Source organism: Oncorhynchus gorbuscha, linkage group LG22 (genome assembly GCF_021184085.1).
Source record: "Oncorhynchus gorbuscha isolate QuinsamMale2020 ecotype Even-year linkage group LG22, OgorEven_v1.0, whole genome shotgun sequence".
In the NCBI taxonomy this organism is placed as follows: Eukaryota; Metazoa; Chordata; class Actinopteri; order Salmoniformes; family Salmonidae; genus Oncorhynchus; species Oncorhynchus gorbuscha.
Genome location: NC_060194.1, coordinates 52,177,704 through 52,203,691, shown reverse-complemented (window position 1 = coordinate 52,203,691; position 25,988 = coordinate 52,177,704). Strand labels below are relative to the sequence as shown.

Genomic DNA, 25,988 nt, shown 5'->3' with positions numbered 1-25,988 from the left:
ACCATTACTACATCTAATACTATTACTACATCTAATACCATTACTACTAGTCTCTAGGTACTATTACTACATCTAATACTATTACTACATCTAATACCATTACTACTAGTCTCTGGATACTATTACTACATCTAATACTATTACTACATCTAATACCATTACTACCAGTCTCTGGATACTATTACTACATCTAATACTATTACTACATCTAATACCATTACTACCAGTCTCTAATACTATTACTACATCTAATACTATTATACATCTAATATTACTACATCTAATACTATTACTACATCTAATACTATTACTACATCTAATACTATTACTACATCTAATACTATTACTACATCTAATACTATTACTACATCTAATACTATTACTACATCTAATACCATTACTACATCTAATACCATTACTACCAGTCTCTGGATACTATTACTACATCTACAACTATTACTACATCTAATAATATTACTACATCTAATACCATTACTACATCTAATACCATTACTACATCTAATACCATTACTACATCTAATACCATTACTACATCTAATACCATTACTACATCTAATACCATTACTACATCTAATACCATTACTACATCTAATACTATTACTACATCTAATACTATTACTACATCTAATACTATTACTACATCTAATACTATTACTACATCTAAAACTATTTCTACATCTAAAACTATTACTACATCTAACACCATTACTACTTGTCTCTGGGTACTATTACTACATCTAATACCATTACTACTAGTCTATGGGTACTATTACTACATCTAATACTATTACTACATCTAATACCATTACTACTAGTCTATGGGTACTATTACTACATCTAATACCATTACTACATCTAATACCATTACTACCAGTCTATGGGTACTATTACTACATCTAACACCATTACTACTTGTCTCTGGGTACTATTACTACATCTAATACCATTACTACCAGTCTCTAGGTACTATTACTACATCTAATACCATTACTACCAGTCTCTAGGTACTATTACTACATCTAATACCATTACTACTAGTCTCTGGGTACTATTACTACATCTAATACCATTACTACTAGTCTCTGGGTACTATTACTACATCTAATACCACTACTACTAGTCTCTGGGTACTATTACTACATCTAACACCATTACTACTTGTCTCTGGGTACTATTACTACATCTAATACCATTACTACCAGTCTCTAGGTACTATTACTACATCTAATACTATTACTACATCTAATACCATTACTACTATTCTCTGGGTACTATTACTACATCTAATACCACTACTACTAGTCTCTGGATACTATTACTACATCTAATACCATTACTACATCTAATACCATTACTACATCTAATACCATTACTACATCTAATACCATTACTACATCTAATACCATTACTACATCTAATACCATTACTACATCTAATACTATTACTACATCTAATACTATTACTACATCTAATACCATTACTACATCTAATACCATTACTACATCTAATACTATTACCACATCTAATACTACTACTACCAGTCTCTGGGTACTATTACTACATCTAATACCATTACTACATCTAATACCACTACTACATCTAATACCACTACTACCAGTCTCTGGGTACTATTACTACATCTAATTCTGTTACTACTTGTCTCTCGGTATTAACGAATGTATTTCTCTGTTAGCTGTATGCAGTGATTGTAACAATGCTGGTACCACTACCTTCTATCTGTTAGGCTCACATCATTAGTGTGGTTGGAGAGGTCCAGTGCTTTAACCTGTTTGACTACAATTAGAAGATTAAGTTAGCCAAACCACTGCTGGTATCTGTAACTCAAGCTATAAAGTCATAAACCATGCAATAAAACCATGAGGCACCATAAAACTACGCAGATCGACCTGTGTGGTTTCCTGTACCAGATCGGGTTCTGTGTGTTTCTAACCCTTGTACCACCTGACCCCTGACCCTGTTCTCTCTCCTCCCTCTAGCGTCACGGCTGTGCTCAGTAACACGTGTGGTTTCCTGTACCACCTGACCCTGTTCTCTCTCCTCCCTCTAGCATCACGGCTGTGCTCAGTAACACGTGTGGTTTCCTGTACCAGCTGACCCCTGACCCTGTTCTCTCTCCTCCCTCTAGCATCACGGCTGTGCTCAGTAACACGTGTGGTTTCCTGTACCAGCTGACCCTGTTCTCTCTCCTCCCTCTAGCATCACGGCTGTGCTCAGTAACAAGTGTGGTTTCCAGCTGCAGTACCAGATGGGGTTTTGTGTGTGGCTGCTGGCCTTCAACTCTCAGCTCTGTGAGCAGCTACGCCGTTACAACGTGGTGCCGGCCCTGTCTGACATCCTGCAGGAGTCTGTCAAGGAGAAGGTCACGCGCATCATCCTGGCTGCCTTCAGGGTACGTACTGCTAGTTAGTTACGGTAGGTAGGTAGGTACAGTGGGGCAAAAAAGTATTTAGTCAGCCACCAATTGTGCAAGTTCTCCCACTTAAAAAGATGAGAGGCCTGTAATTTTCCTCATAGGTACACTTCAACTAGAAAATCACATTGTAGGATTTTTAATCAATTTATTTGCAAATTATGGTGGAAAATAAGTATTTGGTCACCTACAAACAAGCAAGATTTCTGACTCTCACAGACCTGTAACTTCTTCTTTAAGAGGCTCCTCTGTCCTCCACTCGTTACCTGTATTAATGGCACCTGTTTGAACTTGTTATCAGTATAAAAGACACGTGTCCACAACCTCAAACAGTCACACTCCAAACTCCACTATGGCCAAGACCAAAGAGCTGTCAAAGGACACCAGAAACAAAATTGTAGACCTGCACCAGGCTGGGAAGACTGAATCTGCAGTAGGTAAGCAGCTTGGTTTGAAGAAATCAACTGTGGGAGCAATTATTAGGAAATGGAAGACATACAAGACCACTGATAATCTCCCTCGATCTCGGGCTCCACGCAAGATCTCACCCCGTGGGGTCAAAATGATCACAAGAACGGTGAGCAAAAATCCCAGAACCACACGGGGGGACCTAGTGAATGACCTGCAGAGAGCTGGGACCAAAGTAACAAAGAGCACCATACCTACTGTGAAGCATGGGGGTGGAAACATCATGCTTTGGGGCTGTTTGTCTGCAAAGGGACCAGGATGACTGATCCGTGTAAAGGAAAGAATGAATGTGGCCATGTATCGTGAGATTTTGAATGAAAACCTTCTTCCATCAGCAAGGGCATTGAAGACGAAACGTGGCTTTCAGCATGACAATGATCCCAAACACACCGCCCGGGCAACGAAGGAGTGGCTTCGTAAGAAGCATTTCAAGGTCCTGGAGTGGCCTAACCAGTCTCCACATCTCAACCCCATAGAAAATCTTTGGAGGGAGTTGAAAGTCTGTGTTGCCCAGCAACAGCCCCAAAACATCACTGCTCTAGAGGAGATCTACATGGAGGAATGGGCCAAAATACCAGCAACAGTGTGTGAAAACCTTGTGAAGACATACAGAAAACGTTTGACCTCTGCCATTGCCAACAAAGGGTATTTAACAAAGTATTGAGATAAATATGACCAAATACTTATTTTCCACCATAATTTGCAAATAAATTCATTAAAAATCCTACAATGTGATTTTTCAGGATTTTTCTTTCTAATTTTGTCTGTCATAGTTGAAGTGTACCTATGAAAATTACAGGCCTCTCATCTTTTTAAGTGGGAGAACTTGCACAATTGGTGGCTGACGAAATACTTTTTTGCCCCACTGTAGTTGGTTACAGTAGCTAGTTGTCTACTTATCCCTGTCTGACATCCTGCAAGACTCTGTCAGATAATGAATTCACCATCCACTGTCCATGGCCCCAAAACAAACAGTCTTGTACAGTTTACCACACAATTCAGTCCCATTCAAAATCCTGTTTTCCCTAAGAATAGTGGCTCCAGTATCAGCACTCTGTTGTCTGTTGGTGGCTCCAGTATCAGCACCCTGTTGGTGGCTTCAGTATCAGCACCCTGTTGTCTGTTGGTGGCTCCAGTATCAGCACCCTGTTGGTGGCTCCAGTATCAGCACCCTGTTGGTGGCTCCAGTATCAGCACCCTGTTGGTGGCTCCAGTATCAGCACCCTGTTAGTGGCTCCAGTATCAGCACCCTGTTGGTGGCTCCAGTATCAGCACCCTGTTGGTGGCTCCAGTATCAGCACCCTGTTGGTGGCTCCAGTATCAGCACCCTGTTGTAGCTTGGTGAGGAGTATGCCCTGGCCATGATACATATTAATATTATTTTTCTAGAACCTGTTGGAGAAGTCAGCGGATAGGGAGACCCGTCAGGAGTATGCCCTGGCCATGATACAGTGTAAGGTTCTGAAGCAGCTGGAGAATCTGGACCAGCAGAAGTATGACGATGAGGACATTACGGAAGACATCAAGTTCCTGCTGGAGAGTCTGGGGGAGAGCGTTCAGGACCTCAGGTTTGTGACTTCTAACCCAGTTAACACCCAGAAAGACTGATACGGTCAACATCGCTCTATATTAAGGGTGTGTTTGTACATTCACTCTGGAGTGCCGGAGTGCTCTGGGTGTTCGTACATTCACTCTGGAGTGCCGGAGTGCTCTGGGTGTTCGTACATTCACTCTGGAGTGCCGGAGTGCTCTGGGTGTTCGTACATTCACTCTGGAGTGCCGGAGTGCTCTGGGTGTTCGTACATTCACTCTGGAGTGCTCTGGGTGTTCGTACATTCACTCTGGAGTGCCGGAGTGCTCTGGGTGTTCGTACATTCACTCTGGAGTGCTCTGGGTGTTCGTACATTCACTCTGGAGTGCCGGAGTGCTCTGGGTGTTCGTACATTCACTCTGGAGTGCTCTGGGTGTTCGTACATTCACTCTGGAGTGCTCTGGGTGTTCGTACATTCACTCTGGAGTGCTCTGGGTGTTCGTACATTCACTCTGGAGTGCTCTGGGTGTTCGTACATTCACTCTGGAGTGCTCTGGGTGTTTGTACATTCACTCTGGAGTGCCGGAGTGCTCTGGGTGTTCGTACATTTGGAAAATAGGGTTGATTCGAGCGTTCTGACCTTACAACGGCAGTCAAGCACCCAAGCTAACTGGCTGACGTTGGCTAGTTTGCTAGCTACTTCCAGACACAAATGAGAGAATACCTCACTCTGATAATTTTACTCTCCTTCTTCTTCTCTCTCTCTCTCGGTCTCCCTCTTTTTCTCTCTCTCTCGGTCTCCCTCTTTTTCTCTCTCTCTCTCGGTCTCCTGTGTCTCCCTCTCAGTTCGTTTGATGAGTACAGTTCGGAGCTGAAGTCCGGTCGCCTGGAGTGGAGTCCGGTCCACAAGTCAGAGAAGTTCTGGCGTGAGAACGCAGTCCGCCTCAACGAGAAGAACTACGAACTCCTCAAGTAAGACTCCTAGTGTTCACTAGGTTTGGGCGGGATACAAATGTTCATATCATACTACCAGCCTTCTCTAACCCCGGATTTTTGATATTACCGGCTTAGTACACAAGGCGGCGGCAAAAAAAACACTAAGGCGTTTATTACCAGAATTCTAACAAAATTAGCACAAGTAATAGCTAATTTCCATGGAGGCTGCTAGCTAAATATGCTAATAAGCGCAAACGAAAATAAACTAATTGCAAAGACAGGATATCCAGCTCATAAAGTTATACATAAGTAGGAGCTACCGAATGTTATTTTAGGTGAATTTGGAAATTTACAAACAAATGTGAACGAGAGACATTGTGCAAATGAACAACGTTTGACTGCCTCTCCAGCAGCACGTCTACACACTGTGTCTTTGTGGAGTCGCTAGGGCAACGGGCCTGCCTGCTCTGCACGGAGAAGAGGTGGGGAGGAGCAGACAGGCTAAGAACAGAGAGGAGGAAAAATTCAAGGAAATTAAGATAGCAGTGGCAGCTGTACTGATCCAAAGGTCTTTGACTTCTCAAACACGGCAGGAAGCTAACGCAACATGATGCCCCATCACCTCATTAATTCAGCCACTTACTGAGCTAAGTAGCAAGTTAAACTTAGGGGTTGTGTTAACGCAGAACTACACATACTTTGTGCCCCTACAGATTTGTGTGGTGCATGATGCCCCTGATTAGTGGATATGTGTTGTTTTAAGGTGTTTTAGATGGATTTCTAACAACCATATAGGCTAAAAAAGTTACACATGTCAAAATCAAATCAAATCCAATTTTATTTGTCACATACACATGGTTAGCAGATGTTAATGCGAGTGTAGCGAAATGCTTGTGCTTCTAGTTCCGACAATGCAGTAATAACCAACAAGTAATCTAACTAACAATTCCAAAACTACTGTCTTATACACAGTGTAAGGGGATAAAGAATATGTACATAAGGATATATGAATGAGTGATGGTACAGAGCAGCATACAGTAGATGGTATCGAGTACAGTATATACATATGAGATGAGTATGTAAACAAAGTGGCATAGATAAAGTGGCTAGTGATACATGTATTACATAAAAATGCAGTAGATGATATAGAGTACAGTATATACGTATGCATATGAGATGAATAATGTAGGGTATGTAACATTATATTAGGTAGCATTGTTTAAAGTGGCTAGTGATATATTTACATCATTTCCCATCAATTCCCATTATTAAAGTGGCTGGAGTTGAGTCAGTGTGTTGGCAGCAGCCACTCAATGTTAGTGGTGGCTGTTCAACAGTCTGATGGCCTTGAGATAGAAGCTGTTTTTCAGTCTCTCGGTCCCAGCTTTGATGCACCTGTACTGACCTCACCTTCTGGATGATAGTGGGGTGAACAGGCAGTGGCTCGGGTGGTTGTTGTCCTTGATGATCTTTATGGCCTTCCTGTCACATCGGGTGGTGTAGGTATCCTGGAGGGCAGGTAATTTGCCCCCGGTAAATGCGTTGTGCAGACCTCACTACCCTCTGGAGAGCCTTATGGTTGTGGGAGGAGCAGTTGCCGTACCAGGCGGTGATACAGCCTGCCAGGATGCTCTCGATTGTGCATCTGTAGAAGTTTGTGAGTGCTTTTGGTGACAAGCCGAATTTCTTCAGCCTCCTGAGGTTGAAGAGGCGCTGCTGCGCCTTCTTCACGATGCTATCCGTGTGGGTGGGCCAATTCAGTTTCTCTGTCTGTGATGTGTATGCCGAGGAACTTAAAACTTGCTACCCTCTCCACTACTGTTCCATCGATGTGGATAGGGGGGGGTGTTCCCTCTGCTGTTTCCTGAAGTCCACAATCATCTCCTTAGTTTTGTTGACGTTGAGTGTGAGGTTATTTTCCTGACACCACACTCCAAGGGCCTTCACCCCCTCCCTGTAGGCCGTCTCGTCGTTGTTGGTAATCAACGACGAGACGGCGGGCACACCCCCTGGAGGGCCCCTCAGGGGTGTGTACTCAGTACCCTCCTGTACTCCCTGTTAACCCAAGACTGTGTTGCCAAACACGACTCCAACACCATCATTAAGTTTGCTGATGACACAACAGTGGTAGGCCTGATCACCGACATCGAAGAGACAGCCTATAGGGACAGCCTATAGGGAGGAGGACAGAGAACTGGCAGTGTGATGCCAGGAAAACAACCTCTCCCTCAACGTGAGAAAGATGGAAGTGATTGTGGACTACAGGAAAAGGTGGGCCAAACAGGCCCCCATTAACATCGACGGGGCTGCAGTGGAGCGGGTCGAGAGTTTCAAGTTCCTTGGTGTCCACATCACCAACGATCTATCATGGTCCAAACATACCAAGACGGTCGTGAAGATGAAACGACAAAACCTTTTCCCCCTCAGGAGACTGAAAAAATGTGGCATAGATCCTCAAAAAGTTCTACAGCTGCACCATCGAGAGCATCCTGATCGGTTGCATCACCGCCTGGTATGGCAACTGCTCAGCAGTTCCCCATTAGTTCATGCAGCTACTCTTCCTGGAGTCCAGCAAAATTAAGGCAGTTTATACACTTTTAAAAACATAATACATTCAGACTGTGTGCCCTCAGGCCCCTACTCCACCACTACCACATATACAGTACAAAGTCCATGTGTACGTGTGTGTCTGTGCCTAAGTGTGTGCTGCTCCACAGTCCCGCTGTTACATAAGGTGTTATTATCTGTTTTTTAATTACTGTTTACATCAGATACTTGATGTGGAATAGAGTCCCATGTAGTCATGAATCTATGCAAATGCTGTGTGCCTCCCAGTCTGTTCTGGACTTGGGGACTGTGAAGAGACCTCGGGTGGCTTGTCTTGTGCGGTAGGCATGAGTATCCGAGCTGTGTGCCAGACAGCTCGGTGCATTCAACATGTCAATACCGCTCATGAATACAAGTAGTGATGAAGTCAAGCTCTCTTCCACTTTGAGCCAGGAGAGATTGACATGCATATTATTAATATTAGCTCTCTGTGTACATCCAAAGGCCAGCCGTACTGCCCTGTTCTGAACCAATTACAATTTTCCTAAGTCCTTTTTTGTGGCACCTGACCACACTACTGAACAGTTGTCAAGGTGTGACAAAACTAGGGCCTGTAGGACCTGCCTTGTTGACAGTGCTGTTAAGAAGGTAGAAATTAGGGCCTGTAGGACCTGCCTTGTTGACAGTGCTGTTAAGAAGGTAGAAACGAGGGCCTGTAGGACCTGCCTTGTTGATAGTGTTGTTAAGAAGGTAGAAACTAGGGCCTGTAGGACCTGCCTTGTTGACAGTGCTGTTAAGAAGGTAGAAATTAGGGCCTGTAGGACCTGCCTTGTTGACAGTGCTGTTAAGAAGGTAGAAACTAGGGCCTGTAGGACCTGCCTTGTTGACAGTGCTGTTAAGAAGGTAGAAATTAGGGCCTGTAGGACCTGCCTTGTTGACAGTGCTGTTGAGAAGGTTGAGCAGCACTTTATTATGGACAGACTTCTCCCCATCTTAGCTACTGTTGAATCAATATGTTTTGCCTATGACGGTGTTAGAATGGCCAAGTCGAAGTCCAGACCTGAATCCAATTGAGAATCTGTGGAAAGAACTGAAAACTGCTGTTCACAAATGCTCTCCATCCAACCTCACTGAGCTCGAGCTGTTTTGCAAGGAGGAATGGGAAAAATTTCAGTCTCTCGATGTGCAAAACTGATAGAGACATACCCCAAGCGACTTACAGCTGTAATCGCAGCAAAAGGTGGCGCTACAAAGTATTAACTTAAGGGGGCTGAATAATTTTGCAGGCCCAATTTTTCAGTTTTTGATTTGTTAAAAAAATTTGAAATATCCAATAAATGTCGTTCCACTTCAAGATTGTGTCCCACTTGTTGTTGATTCTTCACAAAAAAAAATAGTTTTATATCTTTATGTTTGAAGCCTGAAATGTGGCAAAAGGTCGCAAAGTTCAAGGGGGCCGAATACTTTCGCAAGGCACTGTATCTGATGTTAGGGTTAGTTATGTGTTATGTGTTCTCCCTCCTCAGGATCCTTACTCGGCTGCTGGAGGTATCTGATGTCAGGGTTAGTTATGTGTTATGTGTTCTCCCTCCTCAGGATCCTTACTCGGCTGCTGGAGGTATCTGATGTCAGGGTTAGTTATCTGTTATGTTCTCCCTCCTCAGGGGCTGCTGGAGGTATCTGATGTCAGGGTTAGTTATGTGTTATGTTCTCCCTCCTCAGGATCCTTACTCGGCTGCTGGAGGTATCTGATGTCAGGGTTAGTTATGTGTTATGTTCTCCCTCCTCAGGATCCTTACTCGGCTGTTGGAGGTATCTGATGTCAGGGTTAGTTATGTGTTATGTTCTCCCTCCTCAGGATCCTTACTCGGCTGTTGGAGGTATCTGATGTCAGGGTTAGTTATGTGTTATGTTCTCCTCCTCAGGATCCTTACTCGGCTGTTGGAGGTATCTGATGACCCTCAGGTTATTGCTGTAGCTGCTCATGATGTTGGTGAATACGTCAGACACTACCCTCGGGGGAAACGGTAAGGACACACAGTGTTATTATTGGATCGTACCATATCCTATTGTAGTGTTTACCAACTCCAGTCCTCCAATAGCCCCGGACAAGCACACCCGATTCAACTTGCCAACTTATCATAAAGCCCTCAATGAGTTGAGTTAGGTGTGTTTGCCCAGAGCTACAACAAAACTGTGTGCTGCTGGGGACACTACCCCTCTACCTACCAATAATAACATGCTGCTGGGGACACTACCCCTCTACCTACCAATAATAACATGCTGCTGGGGACACTACCCCTCTACCTACCAATAATAACATGCTGCTGGGGACACTACCCCTCTACCTACCAATAATAACATGCTGCTGGGGACACTACCCCTCTACCTACCAATAATAACATGCTGCTGGGGACACTACCCCTCTACCTACCAATAATAACATGCTGTTGGGGACACTACCCCTCTACCTACCAATAATAACATGCTGCTGGGGACACTACCCTTCTACCTACCAATAATAACATGCTGTTGGGGACACTACCTACCCATGCTCTACCTACCAATAATAACATGCTGTTGGGGACAGTCTACCTACCCATGCTGTTGGGGACACTACCCCTCTACCTACCAATAATAACATGCTGTTGGGGACACTACCCCTCTACCTACCAATAATAACATGCTGTTGTGAACACTACCCCTCTGCCTACCAATAATAACATGCTGCTGGGGACACTACCCCTCTACCTACCAATAATAACATGCTGTTGGGGACACTACCAGTCTACCTACCAATAATAACATGCTGTTGGGGACACTACCCCTCTACCTACCAATAATAACATGCTGTTGGGGACACTACCCCTCTACCTACCAATGCTGTTAATACCTACCAATAATAACTGCTGGGGACACTACCCCTCTACCTACCAATAATAACATGCTGTTGGGGACACTACCCCTCTACCTACCAATAATAACATGCTGTTGGGGACACTACCCCTCTACCTACCAATAATAACATGCTGTTGGGGACACCTACCCCTCTACCCCCTACCTACCAATAATAACATGCTGTTGGGGACACTACCCGTCTACCTACCAATAATAACATGCTGTTTGGGACACTACCCCTCTACCTACCAATAATAACATGCTGCTGGGGACACTACCCGTCTACCTACCAATAATAACATGCTGTTGGGGACACTACCCCTCTACCTACCAATAATAACATGCTGCTGGGGACACTACCAATAATAACATGCTGTTGGGGACACTACCCCTCTACCTACCAATAATAACATGCTGCTGGGGACACTACCCCTCTACCTACCAATAATAACATGCTGTTGGGGACACTACCCCTCTACCTACCAATAATAACATGCTGTTGGGGACACTACCCCTCTACCTACCAATAATAACATGCTGTTGGGGACACTACCCCTCTACCTACCAATAATAACATGCTGTTGGGGACACTACCCCTCTACCTACCAATAATAACATGCTGTTGGGGACACTACCCCTCTACCTACCAATAATAACATGCTGTTGGGGACACTACCCCTCTACCTACCAATAATAACATGCTGTTGGGGACACTACCCCTCTACCTACCAATAATAACATGCTGCTGGGGACACTACCCCTCTACCTACCAATAATAACATGCTGCTGGGGACACTACCTACCAATAATAACATCTACCTATCAATAATAACATGCTGTTGGGGACACTACCCCTCTACCTACCAATAATAACATGCTGCTGGGGACACTACCCCTCTACCTACCAATAATAACATGCTGTTGGGGACACTACCCCTCTACCTACCAATAATAACATGCTGCTGGGGACACTACCCCTCTACCTACCAATAATAACATGCTGTTGGGGTACTGGAGTTGGGTATAAAAAATATTTTTTAACTCCCTGGCGTCCACCCTCCACTACCTCCCTGGCCTCCTCCACCTCCCTCCCTGGCCTCCTCCCTCCCTGGCCTCCTGCCTCCACTACCTCCCTGGTCTCCTCCCTCCACTACCTCCCTGGTCTCCTCCCTCCACTACCTCCCTGGTCTCCTCCCTCCACTACCTCCCTGGTCTCCTCCCTCCACTACCTCCCTGGTCTCCTCCCTCTACTACCTCCCTGTACTCCTCCACCTCCTCCCTCCACTACCTCCCTGGCCTCCTCCCTCCACCACCTTCTTGGCCTCCTCCCTCCACCACCTTCTTGGCCTCCTCCCTCCACCACCTTCTTGGCCTCCTCCCTCCACTACCTCCCTGTCCTCCTCCACTACCTCCCTGTCCTCCTCCACTACCTCCCTGGCCTCCTCCCTCCACTACCTCCCTGGCCTCCTCCCTCCACTACCTCCTTGGCCTCCTCCCTCCACTACCTCTCTACCTCCCTCCACTCCTTCCCTGGCCTCCTCCCTCCACTCCTTCCCTGGCCTCCTCCCTCCACTACCTCCCTGGCCTCCTCCCTCCACTACCTCCTTGGCCTCCTCCCTCCACTACCTCTCTACCTCCCTCCACTCCTTCCCTGGCCTCCTCCCTCCACTCCTTCCCTGGCCTCCTCCCTCCACTACCTCTCTACCTCCCTCCACTACCTCTCTACCTCCCTCCACTACCTCCCTGGCCTCCTCCCTCTCTATCTCCCTCCACTACCTCCCTGGCCTCCTCCCTCCACTACCTCTCTACTTCCCTCCACTACCTCTCTTGCCTCCTCCCTCCACTACCTCCCTGGCCTCCTCCCTGGCCTCCTCCCTCCACTACCTCTCTGGCCTCCTCCCTCCACTACCTCTCTGGCCTACTACCTCCCTGGCCTCCTCCCTCTCTATCTCCCTCCACTACCTCCCTGGTCTCCTCCCTCCACTACCTCTCTACTTCCCTCCACTACCTCTCTGGCCTCCTCCCTCCACTACCTCCTCTCTCCCTCCACTCCTGGCCTCCTCCACTACCTCTCTGGCCTCCTCCCTCCACTACCTCTCTGGCCTCCTCCCTCCACTACCTCTCTGGCCTCCTCCACTACCTCCTGGCCTCCTCCCTCCACCTCTCTGGCCTCCTCCCTCCACTACCTCCTGGCCTCCTCCCCTGGCCTCCTCCCTCCCCTACCTCCTCCACTCCTCCTGGCCTCCTCCCTCCACTACCTCTCTGGCCTCCTCCCTCCACTACCTCTCTGGACTCCTCCCTCCACTACCTCCCTGGACTCCTCCCTCTCTATCTCCCTCCACTACCTCCCTGGCCTCCCTCCACTACCTCCCTGGCCTCTTCCCTCCACTACCTCCCTGGCCTCTTCCCTCCACTACCTCCCTGGCCTCGTCCCTCCACTACCTCCCTGGCCTCGTCCCTCCACTACCTCCCTGGCCTTGTCCCTCCACTACCTCCTCCCTCCACTACCTCCTTGGACTCCTCCCTCCACTACCTCCCTGTCCTCCTCCCTCCACTATCTCCCTGGCCTCCTCCCTCCACTACCTCCCTGGCCTCCCTCCACTACCTCGCTCCACTACCTCCTTGGCCTCCTCCCTCCACTACCTCCCTGTCCTCCTCCCTCCACTATCTCCCTGGCCTCCTCCCTCCACTACCTCCCTGGCCTCCTCCCTCCACTCCTTCCTTGGCCTCTTCCCTCCACTACCTCTCTACCTCCCTCCACTCCTTCCCTGGCCTCCTCCCTCCACTCCTTCCCTGGCCTCCTCCCTCCACTATCTCCCTGGCCTCCTCACTCCACTACCTCCCTGGCCTCTTCCCTCCACTATCTCCCTGGCCTCTTCCCTCCACTACCTCCCTGGTCTCCTCCCTCCACTACCCCCTGGCCTCCTCCCTCCACTACCTCCTGGCCTCCTCCCTCCACTACCTCCCTGGCCTCCTCCCTCCACTACCTCCTGGCCTCCTCCCTCCCTACCTCCCTGGCCTCCTCCCTCCACTACCTCCTCCTCCTCCCTCCACTACCTCCCTGGCCTCCTCCCTCCACTACCTCCCTCCTCCCTCCACTACCTCCACCCTGGCCTCCTCCCTCCACTACCTCCCTGGCCTCCTCCCTCCACTACCTCCCTGGCCTCCCTCCCTCCACTACCTCTCTGGCCTCGTCCCTCCACTACCTCTCTGGCCTCGTCCCTCCACTACCTCTCTGGTCTCCTCCCTCCACTACCTCTCTGATCTCCTCCCTCCACTACCTCTCTGGCCTCCTCCCTCCACTACCTCCCTGGCCTCCTCCCTCCACTACCTCTCTGGCCTCCTCCCTCCACTACCTCTCTGATCTCCTCCCTCCACTACCTCTCTGGCCTCCTCCCTCCACTACCTCCCTGGCCTCCTCCCTCCACTACCTCCCTGGCCTCCTCCCTCCACTACCTCCTGGCCTCCTCCTCCCTCCACTACCTCCCTGGCCTCCTCCCTCCACTACCTCCCTGGCCTCCCTCCTCCCTCCACTACCTCCCTGGCCTCCTCCCTCCACTACCTCCCTGGCCTCCTCCCTCCACTACCTCCCTGGCCTCCTCCCTCCACTACCTCCCTGGCCTCCTCCCTCCACTACCTCCCTGGCCTCCTCCCTCCACTACCTCCCTGGCCTCCTCCCTCCCTACCTCCCTGGCCTCCCTCCCTCCCTCCACTACCTCCCTGGCCTCCTCCCTCCACTACCTCCCTGGCCTCCTCCCTCCACTACCTCCTGGCCTCCTCCCTCCACTACCTCCCTGGCCTCCTCCCTCCACTACCTCCTGGCCTCCTCCCTCCACTACCCTCTGGCCTCCTCCCTCCACTACCTCTCTGGCCTCCTCCCTCCACTACCTCCCTGGCCTCCTCCCTCCACTACCTCCCTGGCCTCCTCCCTCCACTACCTCCCTGGCCTCCTCCCTCCACTACCTCTCTGGCCTCCTCCCTCCACTACCTCTCCCTGGCCTCCTCCCTCCACTACCTCCCTGGCCTCCTCCCTCCACTACCTCCCTGGCCTCCTCCCTCCACTACCTCCTCCCTCCACTACCTCCCTGGCCTCCTCCCTTCACTACCTCCCTGTCCTCCTCCCTCCACTACCCCCCTGGCCTCCTCCCTCCACTACCTCTCTGGCCTCCTCCCTCCACTACCTCCCTGGCCTCCTCCCTCCACTACCTCTCTGGTCTCCTCCCTCCACTACCTCTCTGGTCTCCTCCCTCCACTACCTCCCTGGCCTCCTCCCTCCACTACCTCTCTGGCCTCCTCCCTCCACTACCTCTCTGGCCTCCTCCCTCCACTACCTCTCTGGCCTCCTCCCTCCACTATCTCCCTGGCCTCGTCCCTCCACTACCTCCTCCCTCCACTACCTCCTCCCTCCACTACCTCCCTGGCCTCGTCCCTCCATTCCGCCCTATGTACAGTGCATTCAACAAGTATTCACCTCCTTGACTTTTTGAACAACAAACAATTACGTTACAGCCTTTTTCTAAAAATGGATTAAGTGTCATTTTTTACTCTTCAATCTCCACAATACCCCATAATGACAAAGTGTCAACAGGTTTAGAAATTGAGCTCTAGTACATTCTGTTTTCAATGATCATCCTTGATGTTGGATGTTGACAGTGCGTGTCAGAGCAAAAACCAAGCCATGAGTTGGAAGGAATTGTCCATTGAGCTCCGAGACAGGATTGTGTCGAGGCACCGATCTGGGGAAGGGTACTAAAAAATGTCTAAAGCATTAAAGGTCCCCGAGAACACAGTGGCCTCCATCATTCTTAAATGGAAAAAGTTTGGAACCACCAAGACTCTTCCTTGAGCTGGCCACCCAGCACCCTGGCCGGCCAAACTGAGCAATCGGGGGAGAAGCGCTCCACCAATCAGGCCTCTATTGTAGAGTGGCCAGACGAAAGCCACTCCTCAGTAAAAGCACATGACAGCCCACTTGGAGTTTGCCAAAAGGCACCTAAAGGACTCAGACCATGAGAAACAAGATTCTCTGGTCTGATGAAACCAAGATTGAACTCTTTTGCCTGAATGCCAAGTGTCCCTTCTGGAGGAAACATGGCAACATCCCTACGGTGAGGCGTGGTGGTGGCAGCATCCCTACGGTGAGGCGTGGTGGTGGCAGCATCCCTATGGTGAGGTGTGGTGGTTGCAGCATCCCTACGGTGAGGTGTGTTGGTTGCAGCATCCCTACAGGGAATCACGGTGGTGGCAGCATCCATACAGGGAATCATAATATAATAATAATGATAATATATGCCATTTAGCAGACGCTTTTATCCAAAGCGACTTACAGTCATGTGTGCATACATTCTACGTATGGGTGGTCCCGGGGATCGAACCCACTACCCTGGCGTTACAAGCGCCATGCTCTACCAACTGAGCTACAGAAGGACCACAAAATGTTGGTGGCAGCATCCCTACAGGGAATCACGGTGGTGGCAGCATCCATACAGGGAATCATGTTGGTGGCAGCATCCCTACAGGGAATCATGGTGGTGGCAGCATCCCTACAGGTAATCATAGTGGTGGCAGCATCCCTACAGGTAATCATGGTGGTGGCAGCATCCCTACAGGGAATCATGGTGGTGGCAGCATCATGCTGTGGGGAATGGCAGCATCCCTACAGGGAATCATGGTGTTGGCAGCATCCCTACAGGGAATCATGGTGGTGGCAGCATCCCTACAGGGAATCATGGTGGTGGCAGGATCCCTACAGGTAATCATGGTGGTGGCAGCATCCCTACAGGTAATCATAGTGGTGGCAGCATCCCTACAGGTAATCATAGTGGTGGCAGCATCCCTACAGGTAATCATAGTGGTGGCAGCATCCCTACAGGGAATCATGGTGGTGGCAGGATCCCTACAGGGAATCATGGTGGTGGCAGCATCATGCTGTGGGGATGTTTTTCAGCGGCAGGGACGGGCAAACTTGAGGCTGTAATCGCTGCCAAGGTGCTTCAACAAAGTACTGAGTAAAGGGTCTGAATTCTTATGTAAATGTGATATTTCAGTATTTTCTTTGTAATACATTTGAAAAGAATAAGGCTGTAACGTTGCAAAATGTAGGAAAAGTCAAGGGGTGTGAATACAAATGCACTGCAATTAGACCACTCTAACACATCTCTCCATCTCCCTCCCACCGATTAATGTGAATGGATAAACTGTCTGCATCTGTTCTGTTCACCAGAAAGGTTCTCATTTCCTAAGGTATTAAATGGTTACCTCTACCTATATTGTCTGTCTGTGGGTCTAACCCGTGTTTATCTCTGTGTCAGGGTGATAGAGCAGCTTGGAGGTAAACAGCTGGTGATGAACCACATGCACCATGACGATCAGCTGGTCCGCTACAACGCCCTGCTGGCCGTGCAGAAACTCATGGTCCACAACTGGTACGTACTAATACTATACTACTAGCTAATAGTTTAAACTCATGGTCTCCAACTGGTATTACTACTACTACTAGGTACTAGTTTAAACTCATGGTCCACAACTGGTACATACTACGACTACTACTAGGTACTAGTTTAAACTCATGGTCCCCAACCGGTACGTACTACTACTACTACTAGGTACTAGTTTAAACTCATGGTCCACAACTGGTACTACTACTACTACTACTACTAGGTACTAGTTTAAACTCATAGTCCACAACTGGTACTACTACTACTACTACTAGGTACTAGTTTAAACTCATGGTCCACAACTGGTACTACTACTATACTACTAGCTACTAGTTTAAACTCATGGTCCCCAACTGGTACGTACTACTACTACTAGGTACTAGTTTAAACTCATGGTCCCCAACCGGTACGTACTACTACTATACTACTAGCTACTAGTTTAAACTCATGGTCCCCAACTGGTACATACTACTACTACTACTACTACTAGGTACTAGTTTAAACTCATGGTCCCCAACTGGTACGTACTACTACTACTACTACTACTACTAGGTACTAGTTTAAACTCATGGTCCACAACTGGTACTACTACTATACTACTAGGTACTAGTTTAAACTCATGGTCCACAACTGGTACTACTACTATACTACTAGGTACTAGTTTAAACTCATGGTCCACAACTGGTACGTACTACTACTACTAGGTACTAGTTTAAACTCATGGTCCACAACTGGTACGTACTACTAGGGATTCAAATAAGGAGATTAGTAGTTACAGCTACATGCACAGTATCTCACATTTAGCTGATCGATTTTTAGTGACAGAGTACAGCACTTTGAGATATCAGCTGATGTACGAAGGGCTATATAAATAAATTTGATTTGATTTACTACTAGCTACTAGTTTAAACTCATGGTCCACAACTGGTACGTACTACTACTACTAGGTACTAGTTTAAACTCATGGTCCACAACTGGTACGTACTACTACTACTGCTACTATTACTACTACAACTGGTACGTACTACTACTACTAGGTACTAGTTTAAACTCATGGTCCAGAACTGGTACGATTACTACTAGGTACTAGTTTAAACTCATGGTCCACAACTGGTACTACTACTACTGCTACTGATATTACTATTACTACTACTGCTGCTACTGCTACTACTGCTACTACTACTGCTACTACTACTGCTACTACTACTGCTACTACTACTTACTATTACTACTACTACTGCTACTACTACTGCTACTACTACTACTACTGCTACTGATATTACTATTACTACTACTGCTACTACTACTGCTATACTGCTACTACTACTACTACTGCTACTACTACTACTACTGCTACTACTACTACTGCTACTACTACTACTGCTACTACTACTACTGCTACTACTACTACTACTACTACTACTACTACTACTGCTACTACTACTGCTACTACTACTACTGCTACTACTACTGCTACTATTACTACTGCTGCTATTACTACTGCTGCGACTACTACTGCTACTACTACTACTGCTGCTGCTACTACTACTACTGCTGCTACTACTACTGCTGCTACTACTACTGCTGTTATTACTACTACTACTGCTGTTATTACTACTACTACTGCTGTTATTACTACTACTACTGCTGCTACTACTGCTGCTGTTACTACTACTGCTGCTGCTACTACTACTGCTGTTGCTACTACTACTGCTACTATTACTACTACTGCTGTTATTACTACTACTGCTACTATTACTACTACTACTGCTGTTATTACTACTACTACTGCTGTTATTACTACTACTACAACTGTTATTACAACTACTGCTGCTGTTATTACAACTACTGCTGTTATTACTACTACTACTGCTGTTATTACTACTACTACTGCTGTTATTACTACTACTACTGCTGTTATTACTACTACTACTGCTGTTATTACTACTACTGCTGTTATTACTACTACTACTGCTGTTATTACTACTACTACTGCTGTTATTACTACTACTACTGCTGTTATTACTACTACTGCTGCTGTTATTACTACTACTACAACTGTTATTACAACTACTGCTGCTGTTATTACAACTACTGCTGTTATTACTACTACTACTGCTGTTATTACTACTACTACAACTGTTATTACAACTACTACTGCTGTTATTACAACTACTGCTGCTGTTATTACAACTACTGCTGTTATTACTACTACTACTGCTGTTATTACTACTACTACTGCTGTTATTACTACTACTACTGCTGTTATTACTACTACTACTGCTGTTATTACTACTGCTGCTGTTATTACTACTGCTGCTGTTATTACTACTGCTGCTGTTATTACTACTACTGCTGTTATTACTACTACTGCTGCTGTTACTACTACTGCTGCTGTTATTACTACTACTGCTGCTGTTACTACTACTGCTGCTGTTATTACTACTACTGCTGCTGTTACTACTACTGCTGTTATTACTACTACTACTGCTGCTGTTATTACTACTGCTGCTGCTGTTATTACTACTGCTGCTGCTGTTATACTACTACTACTGCTGCTGTTATTACTACTACTGCTGTTATTACTACTACTGCTGTTATTACTACTACTGCTGCTGTTATTACTACTACTGCTGTTATTACTACTACTGCTGCTGTTATTACTACTGCTGCTGTTATTACTACTACTACTGCTGTTATTACTACTACTACTGCTGTTACTACTACTGCTGTTATTACTACTACTGCTGCTGCTGTTATTACTACTACTGCTGCTGTTATTACTACTGCTGCTGTTACTACTACTGCTGCTGTTATTACTACTACTGCTGCTGTTACTACTACTGCTGTTATTACTACTACTGCTGCTGCTGTTATTACTACTGCTGCTGCTGTTATTACTACTACTGCTGCTGTTATTACTACTACTGCTGCTGTTATTACTACTACTGCTGTTATTACTACTACTGCTGTTATTACTACTACTGCTGCTGTTATTACTACTACTGCTGCTGTTATTACTGCTGCTGTTATTACTACTGCTGCTGTTATTACTACTACTACTGCTGTTATTACTACTACTACTGCTGTTATTACTACTACTACTGCTGTTACTACTACTGCTGTTATTACTACTACTGCTGCTGCTGTTATTACTACTACTGCTGCTGTTATTACTACTGCTGTTATTACTACTACTGCTGTTATTACTACTACTGCTGCTGTTATTACTACTACTGCTGCTGCTGTTATTACTACTACTGCTGCTGTTATTACTACTACTGCTGCTGCTGTTATTACTACTGCTGTTATTACTACTGCTGTTATTACTACTACTGCTGCTGCTGTTATTACTACTACTGCTGCTGTTATTACTACTACTGCTGTTATTACTACTACTGCTGTTATTACTACTACTACTGCTGTTATTACTACTACTACTGCTGTTACTACTACTGCTGTTATTACTACTACTACTGCTGTTACTACTACTGCTGTTATTACTACTACTACTGCTGCTGTTATTACTACTACTGCTGCTGCTGTTATTACTACTGCTGCTGATGTTATTACTACTACTGCTGTTATTACTACTGCTGCTGTTATTACTACTGCTGCTGTTATTACTACTACTGCTGTTATTACTACTACTGCTGTTATTACTACTACTGCTGTTATTACTACTACTGCTGTTATTACTACTACTGCTACTACTGCTGTTATTACTACTACTGCTGTTATTATTACTACTACTACTACTACTACTACTGCTGTTATTACTACTACTACTGCTCTACTACTGCTTTTACTTTTACTACTACTACTACTACTACTACTACTGCTACTACTACTGCTGCTACTACTACTGCTGCTATTACTACTACTGCTGCTATTACTACTACTGCTGTTATTATTACTACTACTGCTGTTACTACTACTACTACTGCTACTACTGCTGCTGTTACTACTACTACTGCTGTTATTACTACTACTGCTGCTATTACTACTACTGCTGCTATTACTACTACTGCTGTTATTACTACTACTGCTGCTATTACTACTACTACTGCTGTTATTACTACTACTACTACTGTTACTACTACTACTACTGTTACTACTACTGCTGCTGCTACTACTACTGCTGTTATTACTACTACTGCTGTTATTACTACTACTGCTGCTATTACTACTACTGCTGTTATTACTACTACTGCTGTTATTACTACTACTACTGCTGCTACTACTGCTGCTGCTACTACTACTACTACTGCTGCTACTACTGCTGCTGCTACTACTACTGCTGTTATTACTACTACTACTGCTGCTACTACTGCTGCTATTACTACTACTGCTGCTATTACTACTACTGCTATTACTACTGCTGCTATTACTATTACTGCTGCTATTACTACTACTGCTGTTATTACTACTACTGATGTTATTACTACTACTGCTACTGCTGCTGCTGTTATTACTACTACTGCTGCTGCTGTTATTACTACTACTGCTGTTACTACTACTGCTGCTGTTATTACTACTACTGCTGTTACTACTACTGCTGCTATTATTACTACTACTGCTGCTGCTGTTATTACTACTACTGCTGTTACTACTACTGCTGTTATTATTACTACTACTGCTGTTATTATTACTACTACTGCTGTTATTACTACTACTACTGCTGTTATTACTACTACTGCTGCTGTTATTACTGCTACTACTACTGCTGTTATTACTACTACTGCTGCTGCTGTTATTACTACTACTGCTGTTATTACTACTACTGCTGCTGTTATTACTACTGCTGCTGCTGTTATTACTACTGCTGCTGTTATTACTACTGCTGCTGTTATTACTACTGCTGCTGTTATTACTACTACTGCTGTTATTACTACTACTGCTGTTATTACTACTACTGCTGTTATTACTACTACTGCTACTACTGCTGTTATTACTACTACTGCTGTTATTATTACTACTACTACTACTACTACTACTGCTGTTATTACTACTACTACTGCTGCTACTACTGCTGCTTTTACTACTACTACTGCTACTACTACTACTGCTGCTGTTACTACTGCTGCTACTACTACTGCTGCTATTACTACTACTGCTGCTATTACTACTACTGCTGTTATTATTACTACTACTGCTGTTACTTACTACTACTGCTACTACTGCTGTTACTACTACTACTGCTGTTATTACTACTACTGCTGCTATTACTACTACTGCTGCTATTACTACTACTGCTGTTATTACTACTACTGCTGCTATTACTACTACTGCTGTTATTACTACTACTACTACTGTTACTACTACTACTACTGTTACTACTACTACTGCTGCTACTACTACTGCTGTTATTACTACTACTGCTGTTATTACTACTACTGCTGCTATTACTACTACTGCTGTTATTACTACTACTGCTGTTATTACTACTACTATTACTACTACTGCTGCTGCTACTACTACTACTACTGCTGCTACTACTGCTGCTACTACTGCTGCTGTTATTACTACTACTACTGCTACTACTGCTGCTATTACTACTACTGCTGCTATTACTACTACTGCTATTACTACTGCTGTTATTACTATTACTGCTGCTATTACTACTACTGCTGTTATTACTACTACTGCTGTTATTACTACTACTGCTACTGCTGCTGTTATTACTACTACTGCTGCTGTTATTACTACTACTGCTGCTTATTACTACTGCTGCTGTTATTACTACTACTGCTGTTACTACTACTGCTGCTATTATTACTACTACTGCTGCTGCTGTTATTACTACTACTGCTGTTACTACTACTGCTGTTATTATTACTACTACTGCTGTTATTATTACTACTACTGCTGTTATTACTACTACTGCTGCTGTTATTACTACTACTGCTGCTGCTGTTATTACTACTACTGCTGCTACTACTACTACTGCTGTTACTACTACTACTGCTGTTATTACTACTACTGCTGTTATTACTACTACTACTACTGCTGTTATTACTACTACTACTACTGCTGTTATTACTACTACTACTGCTGCTACTACTGCTGCTGCTACTACTACTACTACTGCTGCTACTACTGCTGCTGCTACTACTACTGCTGTTATTACTACTACTACTGCTGCTACTACTACTGCTACTGCTATTACTACTGCTGCTATTACTATTACTGCTGCTATTACTACTACTGCTGTTATTACTACTACTGATGTTATTACTACTACTGCTACTGCTGCTGCTGTTATTACTACTACTGCTGCTGCTGTTATTACTACTACTGCTGTTACTACTACTGCTGCTGTTATTACTACTACTGCTGTTACTACTACTGCTGCTATTACTACTACTGCTGCTGTTATTACTACTTACTGTTATTATTACTACTGCTGTTATTATTACTACTACTGCTGTTATTACTACTACTGCTGCTGTTATTACTGCTACTACTACTGCTGTTATTACTACTACTGCTGCTGCTGTTATTACTACTACTGCTGCTACTACTACTACTGCTGTTATTACTATTACTGCTGTTATTACTACTACTGCTGTTATTACTACTACTACTACTGCTGTTATTACTACTACTACTACTACTGCTGCTACTACTACTACTGCTGCTGTTATTACTACTACTGCTGCTGTTATTACTACTGCTGCTGTTATTACTACTACTGCTGTTATTACTACTACTGCTGTTATTACTACTACTGCTGCTGTTATTAATACTACTGCTGCTGTTATTACTACTACTGCTGCTGTTATTACTACTGCTGCTGCTGTTATTACTACTGCTGCTGTTATTACTACTACTACTGCTGTTATTACTACTACTGCTGCTGTTATTACTACTACTACTACTGCTGCTGTTATTACTACTACTGCTGTTATTACTACTACTGCTGTTATTACTACTACTGCTGCTGTTATTACTACTACTGCTGCTGTTATTACTACTACTACTGCTGTTATTACTACTACTACTGCTGTTATTACTACTACTACTGCTGTTATTACTACTACTGCTGTTATTACTACTGCTGCTGTTATTACTACTATTACTACTGCTGCTGTTATTACTACTACTACTGCTGTTATTACTACTACTACTGCTGTTATTACTACTACTACTGCTGTTATTACTACTGCTGCTGTTATTACTACTGCTGCTGTTATTACTACTACTGCTGCTGTTATTACTACTGCTGCTGTTATTACTACTACTGCTGTTATTATTACTACTGCTGTTGTTATTACTACTACTGCTGTTATTACTACTACTGCTGTTATTACTACTACTGCTGTTATTACTACTGCTGCTGTTATTACTACTACTACTGCTGTTATTACTACTACTACTGCTGTTATTACTACTACTACTGTTATTACTACTACTGCTGTTATTACTACTGCTGCTGTTATTACTACTGCTGCTGTTATTACTACTGCTGCTGTTATTACTACTACTGCTGCTGTTATTACTACTACTGCTGTTATTACTACTGCTGCTGTTATTACTACTGCTGCTGTTATTACTACTGCTGCTGTTATTACTACTACTGCTGCTGTTATTACTACTGCTGCTGTTATTACTACTGCTGCTGTTATTACTACTACTGCTGTTATTACTACTACTGCTGCTGCTGTTATTACTACTGCTGTTATTACTACTGCTGTTATTACTACTACTGCTGCTGCTGTTATTACTACTACTGCTGCTGTTATTACTACTACTGCTGTTATTACTACTACTACTGCTGTTATTACTACTACTACTGCTGTTATTACTACTACTACTGCTGTTATTACTACTACTACTGCTGTTATTACTACTACTACTGCTGTTACTACTACTGCTGTTATTACTACTACTACTGCTGTTACTACTACTGCTGTTATTACTACTACTGCTGCTGCTGTTATTACTACTACTGCTGCTGCTGTTATTACTACTACTGCTGCTGCTGTTATTACTACTGCTGCTGCTGTTATTACTACTGCTGCTGCTGTTATTACTACTACTGCTGTTATTACTACTGCTGCTGTTATTACTACTACTGCTGTTATTACTACTACTGCTGTTATTACTACTACTGCTGTTATTACTACTACTGCTGTTATTACTACTACTGCTGTTATTACTACTACTGCTGTTATTACTACTACTGCTACTACTGCTGTTATTACTACTACTACTACTACTACTACTGCTGTTATTACTACTACTACTGCTGCTACTACTGCTGCTTTTACTATTACTACTGCTACTACTACTACTGCTGCTACTACTACTGCTGCTACTACTACTGCTGCTATTACTACTACTGCTGCTATTACTACTACTGCTGTTATTATTACTACTACTGCTGTTACTACTACTACTACTGCTACTACTGCTGCTGTTACTACTACTACTGCTGTTATTACTACTACTGCTGCTATTACTACTACTGCTGTTATTACTACTACTACTACTGTTACTACTACTACTACTGTTACTACTACTGCTGCTGCTACTACTACTGCTGTTATTACTACTACTGCTGTTATTACTACTACTGCTGCTATTACTACTACTGCTGTTATTACTACTACTGCTGTTATTACTACTACTACTGCTGCTACTACTGCTGCTGCTACTACTACTACTACTGCTGCTACTACTGCTGCTGCTACTACTACTGCTGTTATTACTACTA

General features: G+C 44.8%; 1 protein-coding gene across 4 annotated transcripts in view; it reads left to right on the top strand.

Annotated features, from left to right (window-relative positions):
- Nucleotides 1-25,988, top strand: part of atp6v1h (ATPase H+ transporting V1 subunit H) — an 80,085-nt gene that overhangs the window by 42,399 nt on the left and 11,698 nt on the right. For 3 of the 4 annotated variants that reach the window (XM_046321657.1, XM_046321658.1, XM_046321656.1), the window contains 5 exons: nucleotides 2,239-2,431; nucleotides 4,310-4,488; nucleotides 5,298-5,423; nucleotides 9,860-9,961; nucleotides 17,144-17,257. In XM_046321657.1, coding sequence (XP_046177613.1) covers nucleotides 2,239-2,431; nucleotides 4,310-4,488; nucleotides 5,298-5,423; nucleotides 9,860-9,961; nucleotides 17,144-17,257 — 714 coding nt within the window. Of the gene's footprint in view, nucleotides 1-2,238; nucleotides 2,432-4,309; nucleotides 4,489-5,297; nucleotides 5,424-9,460; nucleotides 9,574-9,859; nucleotides 9,962-17,143; nucleotides 17,258-25,988 lie in introns of those variants that run through there. The other variant, XM_046321659.1, reaches the window with a different exon arrangement.